Raw genomic sequence first — 10638 nt, 5'->3', positions numbered from 1 at the left:
GTATTGGAAACAATAGGTGGGCATAACAGAGAAAAATCCAGATGTGGTGTAAATGGTGAAACTCTCTTGGGGACACCTTTGCTGAACTCTCCTATGATGTACAGGCAGAGTAAAATGAACTGGTAGGGTGTACCAGAGGCAACACAGTACAGCTTGCTTTGATCTGGCACACACTGGTTATCCAAATGAAGAGTTACACTTACACTTACAAGAGAGTTACACTTAAAACAAATCTTGGGAATCCCAAAGGAAAAAAGTCAACGCAAAGAAGGCCTGTGTTCAAAATGGCTTTCAAACCTCCCTTTTCTCTAAGCCTTAGAAAGGGGATTCCTCAAAGCAGAGAGGAAGAGTCCGAGTAGAAGAGTATTAGATGACTGGATGGATGGATGATAGGGCAAGACAGAGAGAGTGATAAATGGAGTCAGGTTTGAAAATAAAATTAGTTGCATTCTGCCAGTCACCTCTTTTAAGTCAAAATGAAGCCCTTCACCTCCCCAGTGGAGGACAGATGTACCATGCTGCAAATAGGCGCTTGCTGCTTGGGCTGCGTTCCTTGAGACAGAACACAAAAGCTGGACTGCCAGGAGGTGGGAACATCTTACAGACTGGATCCAGATGAAGAAATAAATCACAACTCTGAAAGATAATGCAGGCCTTATCATGATAGGAGTGGAAGGGTATAAAAATCTAAACTGTTAATTTGTAGGAGAACGTAATGGTCCTTCCTGTCTTTGTCATCAACGTGGTGTTGAAAGGAATGACTCCCATCTAGAGGATGCAGCAAAAAAGCAGAAGAGAAATTTGAGCAGCAGTAACACAGTTTAATGGCAAAAAATTGAAAAGAGGAGGAATATGGAAATTAGACAGTGCTGATGTTATAAGAATTTAAATGTGGCATTTGGCAGCAGCAGTATCATTCATCTAAAAACAAACAATGCTAATCAACATCAGATGTATTATTATTTTAAAATAAACTTTATTTAATGACAATAAATATAAAAAACTTAATATTCAGAAACTAATAGCAAACGTTCTTAGAAGAAAATACAAACTATACATTCTTACACTCTGATTTTTATCAACATACACAGAATCTAAAACAGTGGCAATGTTCTGTAATTTATGTTCCTCTTAGCTTACTCCAAGGCAATGAAACAGTCACTAGCCCAAATTCACCCCGACTTCAACAGACATATACACATACATGTTTGGCCCACATATAAAGTCTAAAACGTGTAAAACTGATTCACAGTTTTAAACAAATGTTAATTTTCCCTTCAGGCGGATCTTTAAATGTTCTTTAAGTGACCTAGTCTCCAAAAAAAGTTACAAATACTCTTATGTTGGCTTCTGCCCCCCCAAGCATTTTATCCTGATGAACCTGAGGAGAACTCACTGTGTACAACCAGTGCGCATCTTAGCAGCTGGAGGTAGAGCCTGCATAAATTGCACAGCTTAAGAGATCAAACTGCTAAAAATGCAATCATTAGGCACTCTGGTAGTTTTCCTCTTTTCTCTCTCATTCAGAACTGTGCTGTATGATATAATGCTTTCTGAAATTAAAGGTTACAGCTACATTAGCAAGTAGCATCGCACATCAGAATCAAATCACTACAGCAAGAAGCTGATGTTAAGGAGCTGATGCCCACCCAGTACTCACTGCTCTCTTCACACTAGCTCTGGTTTAGACCTGTGGACTATATGCCCGTTGACTGTTAGAGACAATTATGTGCACATCTAAAATGTATCTATCTTCTGGTTTAATTTCAGCTAAAAGGAATGCATTCCTGTGCTCTGAGACCAGGCTGTGATGTGAACCACGGCCCAGCAAGTGGGACAAGTGGAAGACTAGTTTCAAAAACACACTCCTGATCTGAACAAAAATGCTAATGTAGACACACACCTAAAGGTGATTGGGATTTTATTACAGGAGGATCCCAGTTCATACAGATTCATGCTTTGGTGATGTAGCAAGTTTTTTTTTTTTTTTAACCACTATTTTAAAGCTAAGAATATATATTTTCGATGACCAACACCCTCTTCAGGACATGCTGCCAGCTGATGTAGAAAGGGACAAAGAGAGAGGCTGCAGGAACCAAAAAGGTACAGAAAATCAGGCACTCCTTAAAACCAGTCTTAAGCTTTGTTACTGTTTGCAGTGTGACCCCAAGCAAGGCACTTAATTCCTTTGTTTCCCAGTCTCTTTACCTGTCAAAGAGGGCACTAAGTGTTTCTTTAAGACCAAAGAATTACCTGAGATGGTCCATTCCCTGCTGTTGTTGGTTTTGGGTTTTTTTTGCCTTTATCACACTATACCTTCTTGGTATGTGTGGATACCTTCTTGTCTGCCCCAGCCTTTCAACACTGCACCTGAAAGGATGTGTAAGGCACTTTGGCACTGTGATCACTGATAGGAAAATGAAATCTCTTAGCTGAATACTACTGCAGCAGGGGAAGTGGCAGTACAAAGCTAAAATCAAAAGCTCCAGGTTTGCATGGAGCTGATTGGGCTTTCTAACAGAACTCATTTTGCACAAGAAAATCCTGACTACTTAAATAGAATTGTTCCATGAGATGGTCTTTTGGACAAAATTTTGTTTTAAAAAGAAGTTTGGTATTTTGTTCTGAAAAGGTCAAATCAGTACTGGGGTAACATACTTTGATAAGAAATTATGTCCTGTTTAGAAAGTTAGGAGTGTTTGTCTGTCCATCTGCCAAATTTATATTTGATTCTTGGGAGCTGTGATTCTGACTGGAAACCAAAACAAAGGGCAGAGAGTAGAATTTCCTGTGAAAAGAAGTGCTGGTTCTAGCACTGCTCTGGCTGGCAATCATTTACAGTTACAGTCTATCTTGGTTTTTTATTCTGCCTCTAATGTGTTCTCCTGAACCCGTGAGTTTCCTTTTTTTCATCTTTCAGCCTTAGCTTCATTTTTGAACCTCTCATGTTCTTCCAGGCAATCATTTTGCAAAGTCTTGCTGAATGAAAGCTTGTGTATCATGAATACAGAGAGAACTCATGCCATGTGCTGTCTATTCAGGCTTGAATGTCATTTCAAAGGATGGGCTTGAGGTACATAGCATTATTTTGAACTTCTTCTAAAAAATTCAAATGTTTGATTCTTTCTGATTACTAATGGAATAAAGTACACCTTATCAATGCTACTTAGTTTCTGCAAACTTCATAATATGTAAATAGCTACATGAATAATCTGCCTAAAAATTCTGTATATGAATTAAGTTTAAGAGTACAAAATTAGAAAACCACCAGTAATCACCAGGTTTACAGAATACAGACACACTTTTGCCTTTTTTAACGTGATTTTTGTTTTCAGGATTTGTAGGAATTCGTCCATTATAACCATTAAAAGACAAAGCAAGTTAATAATCTGGAAGATCACTGATGCAGACTCAAAGTGGAGCTCTACATACGTGCTTAATCTGTAATGCACAAAATCACCAAGGAGATATGCAGTTTAATTTGAAGATGACTGATGGCCCTAGTAAATTTATCCACATCTCTAACATCCTCCTAGTTATTTAGAGCTTCATAACGCAGTTAAGGCATGTTAAATTGTTTATTCCAATCTGAAGTTTCAATAGATTCACGGTCATGTCCAAATTCAATTCATCATACAATATCGTATCACAACAGGTCCAGCTGCACATTCTCTGCATGTTGAAATCTACCCAGGAAGTGAACGGTGCCTCTGGTGTGGCAGAAATGCAAAAGAGAGCCCTCTACAAATATTGATTTAGTACATGGAAAGAATTTTAACACTTACCACTGTTACAGGTTAGAGACCTTCAGGGCTACACTCATTCAGAACAGAATGGCCAAGTGAACTAATGAAAGCACATTGACTAGGGAAGGACAAAATACCTGATTTTCTGCTTGCTCAGAGTGCTGTAATGTCAGTTTGTATGCATTGATTTCAAAGGCAATTCTCCTGTTTACATAGAGATTGATGAACAGGATGGGCTTCCAGTCTTGCTGCTTCTTGGGATCCAAGTCCATGATTAACTGAAATATCTTATTATCCATTTAAATTCCAGTCTGCATATCTAATTCAGTGCAGCACACAACAGTGCTTAGTATATCAATTGCAATAGCTTAGCAACATGATTTTGAATTGTATTTTCCTTCTTTTTCCTTCATATTTTCTTCTTCATTTTATACTTTTGGTGTTTGCTTTATCGTGTGATCAAAACTCCTTCACAGGAAGTGGTGTTAGTCTTGACAGAAAACAATTCTGGTTCTTAAAGTTTTAGTCAAGTTCTACAACAGATCAAATAGCCAATGCCTAAATGAAGTGGAAAGTACTCTATGCATTTCAGAATTAACCTGCATCTTCTTAAGATGATAAATAATATTTATCCTCACATGTTAGAAAAGTATGTCATACTAAAGCTGTTTGCTTAAAAAAAATTGATAATTCTTCACTGAGTCTCAGTGGTTGTATTTGCCTATGGGAAATAGGAAAATGTGCAGGGGACAGTTTCAAGAAACAGTGTTTAGTAATGGTAATTAATCCAAAGTGTTTGATTAGCTGTTGGTAATGTGTGGATAGGTATAAGCTGGCTAAATACTGTTATTTCATATAAAAAAGTACTTATTCAGCTTTAGGTCGGAAAGGGCTATCTACTCTGAAAATTTTGCCGGCTATTTTCCCCATGCTTTTTGTCACAACTTTGAGATCATTCTCATGCAAGAGTTTCTGTGTTAGGTATTTCTCTCGTTTAACCTTGCTCTTGGTCTTCTGTGATACATCCGGTATTGCGTATGAAATAATAAACTTCACAAAGTATATGACATGCTGGGGAAGGTGAAAATGAAAAAATGTCAGTCAGGCTGAACAGGACATTATTATTATTATAGATGAAATGTCACATTATTTCTTAAGACTCTGAGTCCAGTACCAATATCTAACTATTATAGTGGAACAGTATTTTAAAAAGCAGCAATGACTAATGAATAGAATAATCACAAGAATTAATAGAATAGAATAGACTAATATGCAAGAATTTCCAGATTTCTAATCCTGATTTTAACACTGACTTCTCTGCTTGCTTTGGGGGAACCCTAGTACCCAGTGCTTTCCTTTTCCCCCACATTGTGGAAATATGTGACTACAGTTTCTTTTAAAACCTTTTCAGGTTTGTTCAAATGACCCTGGGACTATAAACATTCTCCACTATCAGAACCCTGCTCTAAAAATTTAGGTGTTTCTGATGACTTTGGTAGCCTCTGGATCAGGCCCTAAATATATTTTATAATTTAATATTTACCTAGTATTCTTGATCTTGGACTGACTCCCATCTTTCCATAAGCCCAGATTCTAGCTGCACAGAAAGGAGTAATTGCTTTTTAACCAAAGTCTAAAGACTCACCTCTCTCAGTGACTGTCTTTACACAGTTCACTCTGTCAGTGCACATGTATTATGTATGTGTATTCATGAGGATGTGCACAAACTTCCTCTAAGAATATGTAAAAATATTTTTGGTACGACTCTCTCTATTTCTGATACTCAAAATCATTTTACAGTTCTTGAGCGAAAAAGTTGCAAATGTGAGGCAATCCTCAGCTGATGTCATGACTTCAGAGACTTTTTTTCTAATAATGCTACACTTAATTTACACCTCCTAAGATCTTGTCCATGCTAGCTGACATTGCTAACTAAAAGCTCTGATAGGTCTGCCTGGACAGAATGTCTTTGAAGGAGTTTCTGAACAAAGTGAAGAGGAACCTAATTAACTAAAGCTGAAAACTCCATACACTTACCTCCATGACAATGATGAAAGCCAGCTTGGCTGCAATGACATGCCAGTAATAAATGTTATGCTCATACTGATGCTGGTGACCAGGAGGGTAGCGGAAATCACGGTATCTGAAGGCAATGTAAGAAAGTCAGGAACTACTTTTGGGAATCTCTGCAGTAATGCACTATGGCCAGAGGATGGAGCAAGACATGTCCCTGCTTAACACATCCTGGAACAGTTAGCTGCATGTAACTACACTGATGGGTAAACTTTCTGTCTGCAGAATGAGCTATATTTGGCTGAAATGCCTTTTATTGCCACTGTGTTAAAAATGGCTTAAATCACTTTTAAAGTGTTTTTTTGAAGACTGTATCAACTATGGGGAAAATAAAATGAAGTAAATATTTTCTGACTAACACAGATTTATGGTAAAGACTGCTGCTCAATTCTTCCATTCAAATTATGCTGCCTTTTACTGTGTTTTAACATTTCTTACTGGATATTTTAACAGAATTAGGTTATTTAGACAGTACTAAATGGTATTTACTGCTCTTGTCATTGGAAAGGAATGGTTATTTGACACTTGCCTGCATGTTGTTTGGTTCCCAACCTGAGGGGCAGATGGCTTGCTTTCATTCTTGAAGTCTGATATATTGAAGACAGAGAGTGTATTGTTTATATAGCCTTTCATAGTATAAGTGCTGTGATTCCCATAAGGAGGGACTGAAAAGGACCAGTAATAAACCAGACGAGGAATCATGTCAGATGTAAAAGCAATTATCATGGCCTGCATTTCAGAAAAAGAAGACAAAAGCAGAGTAGCATTTAAGAAACAAGCCTTAATACGCAAAGCTTTTCCATACGCTTAGTATTTCAAAATTTCCCATACTGAGCGAAAAATAGAAAATACATGCTTTTCTAGTCAGTGATTCCCTCTGTAAATGAGCATGCAGTCACTCGCAAGCATAAAGCAATCTCTTTCAGGAATGTGCACTCTGTATAGTTTTTAAATTACACTAGCTATGCTGCATGCCTTTAAAAAGTCATACTGTAATACACTTTTTTCCTCATGAACATGCTATGCAGGTCAGCAACCCAACTCACTGTCACGCTATGAACTCACTCGCTCGTCACTCACCTTACACTACTGTAAGGTAACCTTCAGCGAATATGCTGGCTATCAGATGTACTTGTGATATGCTTAGAGAAATCCTGCCTGATGAATCTTATGGAAAATGACAGAAGAGTAATAGTAAATTAAATTTCACCCAGAATCCTGAAGTTTGAGTAAAAGAATAAGATAAATTATATATATAGCTGATCCATCTTTGACCCTAGAAACATCCTGCTCTTTCTGAGGTGATAGCTAGCCCAAATTCATCTTGGCAGCTGCTGCCTCATAAGTTTCCATGTCAGTACATGTAGAAACTGTTCTTGATGCCAAGAAAAATTTTCTCTCTCAGTAGCAGCTGCATAGTGCTGTTTTACATATGACATGACCACTTGTTGCTATCTTGCTCCCAAGAGAGTCCCTGTCCTCCTCAGTCTACTTGTCACAAACTAGGTAGGAAATCCGCTCTGTGGGTTTACCATGAGAAGTATTTTTTAAACTCATGAACTGCCCAAAACATCCTATTCTGGAAGACAGGTTAATTATGTTTATTCCAATATCCTCCTTTGCTATTGCATATTCAGAAGACTTCCCTGTAGGGAAGGCTTTCCACTGGCAAGATATGCAACTGAGTGCCTAGCAAGAGGCTGCCCAGCCAATTCAGCACTACAGGCATCTGTAGCGCCTAGCATCTAGGATCTAGTGATTATTTGCGCTCCATGGCTGCAAGAGTAGTCTTTTGTCCTATGGCAAAAAAACACTTCAAAATGTGAATGGAAAGAACCAATGCAGAGAAATGGAAGAGTGTGAAGTGGGGAGCTAATGGGATCAGAGGGAGGGAGGCAGAGATACATAAGAGGGGCAAAAAAGCCATAGGAAAGGTGTGGGACAGAGGAAGGGGCAAAGCTAAGAATCAGTAATGGGAATTAGAAGAACTTAAGAGCTGGTGAATATCTGTATTTCATTCCCATTCATGCCAGTCTGCAATTGCTGCAGGCTATATTTCTTTATTTTCATGGGATGAGGCAAAAATTGTCCACATTGGTGCAGGACTTCCAGCAGGAGAGCCCCAACCTGAAGAGGTATTTGTAATGGCTGTAAAAAAGAGGAGGGGAGAGAGGATAAGGGGTGAAGAAATCTGCAGACATCTCTTGGCTGTTCCCCAAACAACACTTTGGTGGCAGTGCCAGCTTAAACAGCCACCATTCCTCCTGCCTTTTGCCCCCAGCAGTTCACTTATGCCCTGTGCTGGCTCAAGGGTTCATGAAACTGTGCAGGGGATGAGATCATGGCACTCATCTGGCTGGGAGGAAACTCAGCTAGATCCCTTCCCTGATCTGGTTCAACATGTGCGCATAAAAGTGCTTGTGCCAGCACAGACCAAGAGAGAGTAGCAAGGAGAAAAGAAGGGAAATGGAAGGGGGAAAGATGTTGAAAAGGGGGCAAGACTTACCCCACCTCAAGTAGCACTGCTGCCAAATGTTGAACAATACTCTAATGTCTTACCTTTCAAGCTGGCTTACTTTGAAGCACCTAACAAGCAAAACTCTAGTTAACATAAGACAAAAGTTGCAGAAACACCATTTAAGCATGAGACTGTGGTACAAAGTCTTCATTTGGCTCCCCAGAAGACTGTTAGGTTTTAGTTCAATTGAGAGAACATTAATTTGGCTGGTGAGAAAGAAAAGGGAGGCAGCCTAAGACTACAATAAACTTGCTTAAAATTTTCAAGGATGAGTACATTAAAAAGGATTTTTTGGTAGTGTATTCTGGCTTAAATCAAATGTAGGTGGCATGCACTTTTAAAAACTGTTTTTAAGCATTACACACCAGTGTGCAATGAAGTCAAAAGTATGTGTTGCTTATATTTACCTGCGGAGTAAGTGGTTTTGGCTGACAAGAAATATATGATATTACTGTGTCTTGCAGTTGCAGGGAAAATATGTCACACCTAAATTACTCTATTTTTAACTTAAGCAAAAGAACAAAAAGTTTTAGTTAAATATAATTTCCCACTGTTCATTAGCCCATAAGGTTTGCATCCAGCCAGACCACAAATGAACTAATAGCAACTAAACAGTAAGGCAAAAGAAACCCCTCTCCCTTCAGACCAAATGAGTTTGCTGCTTTTTCTATGTGTTGTTTAAAAAAGATGCTGGAATACAGTTGTTAATGGTTGTTCTTACTGAATTTTTTGCAAGGCCCCAGGTCTCTCCTAATCGTACGTCTCCTTCTCTCCCTCTCTTGGAATGATCTCTAGATGTGTTCCAGAGAGCTACAAGGGCAGAAATACGAAAGCTAATTCTACAGCATCCTCTCAAAGGAAAAGCTTTTTTTCCTCCTGAATTGTGGGCTGCATTTTAGAATATTGCACTGGAGAAGTACAAACAAATAGAGCATTCTCTCCTTCCTAACCTATACTTAGCGCAGTTTTCCTTTTATACTACAACAAATTAAAATCAGTCCTCAAATCAACAACAGATGCTCTGGCATCATGCAACAGCAGGTCCAATGCCTGAGCAGCAAGTCTCAAAACCGATAGCTTTATGCAAAAGTTACTAGCAACCTAGCAGGTGTTACAAAGATAATATATGAAGGGGAAGAGGATACAGTATATAAAAGTGTAATTGCTAATCAGCTGTAACAGTCACACAGAAAAGAACAGACACAGCTTCTGTGTACTAAGAAAAAAATCAATCAAGTCTAAGGCAGGCATGGTAAAACAAAGACTGCCTATATTAGATCCTGGACGTCAAACAAGAAAAAAACATATTTAAAGGTAAAGGAAAAAAACATGACCATCTCTCATCCTGTGCCCCCTGTATGCTAATAACCTCACTGACATCAGTGGCAAACACACTACATTTACACTAAGATTAACTGTTCTAGAATGTGAGGTCTCCAAAAAGGGCTATGCTAGAAGAAACATGCCTGTTCTTAACAGTCATACAAACATGGGGATGGAGTTCTTGTCAAGGAGGACAAGGAGAGAGTAAAACCAAGATGTAAATCTACTTTTCCACATCAAGGACTCCATGTATTCACAGATGTCACTTGAAGGGTGTAAGTATGTAATCATGGAGGGAGGAATATGAATTTGGAGTCAATTAAGCTTCTTAAAGTTGTAAATCTCTGATTAGCCTCAGCTGGGCTGTCAATGGATAGTGATAGATACCTGAAACTACTGTTGGGTCATTTTTCTGCAGAATCCAAAGCAGGGGCACGAATACCTTCCTAAGAGAGAAGTCTACACATGTCAGAGTCACCTTTAGGCCACCAAAGCAACTTTAACTCTGCCCTGAATGTCATCAAGACTATGATTAAGGTATTCCTAGCAATATTTTAAAATAATTCTTAGAAGCATATCTAACTTTTTATTTCATAGTAGTATTACAAGACTTGGTTGGATTGACTAAGACTGTTAGTTTATCCAATAGCAGAATGCATTTGCTTTTCATCTAGGGCACCAGAAACTTCTTTGTCTTTTATTGTATAAGTTTTGTAGCAGCATAGTTCAAAGGAAGCTATTGATGCACTGAGAATGTTGCTTCTACTTAACTATAGCTATGTTTCAACTGTGAATTTGCTCTATCTCCCTAATTTGCAGGGAGAGGTATCATCAACGATTTTTTTGTACACGCACTAAAACAAAAAGCCAGAGTATGTCTGTTGCCACCTGATATTTCTAACAATCTGAAGATGTGTTACCAAAATTGCATCATTTTATTTTAAAGTTTAACACAAGATTTACTAGTAGGCCTTGGCT

The 10638-nt window shown here is 38.4% G+C and overlaps 1 protein-coding gene across 2 annotated transcripts in view; it reads right to left on the bottom strand.

Annotated features, from left to right (window-relative positions):
* Positions 1-965: 965 nt before the first annotated feature.
* The window catches only part of ANO6 (anoctamin 6), a 78362-nt gene continuing 68689 nt past the window's right edge, over positions 966-10638 (bottom strand). For both annotated transcript variants that reach the window (XM_026072426.1, XM_026072427.1), the window contains 3 exons: positions 6349-6548; positions 5784-5889; positions 966-4817 (listed from right to left, as the gene is read on the bottom strand). In XM_026072426.1, coding sequence (XP_025928211.1) covers positions 4614-4817; positions 5784-5889; positions 6349-6548 — 510 coding nt within the window. In that variant the 3' untranslated portion in view covers positions 966-4613. The remainder of the gene's footprint in view (positions 4818-5783; positions 5890-6348; positions 6549-10638) is intronic.

Source organism: Apteryx rowi, unplaced genomic scaffold, assembly GCF_003343035.1.
Source record: "Apteryx rowi isolate R43461 unplaced genomic scaffold, aptRow1 scaffold_341, whole genome shotgun sequence".
Taxonomy (NCBI): domain Eukaryota; kingdom Metazoa; phylum Chordata; class Aves; order Apterygiformes; family Apterygidae; genus Apteryx; species Apteryx rowi.
The sequence above is the reverse complement of the archived record's forward strand: the minus strand, read 5'-3'. Positions and strand labels throughout refer to the sequence as shown.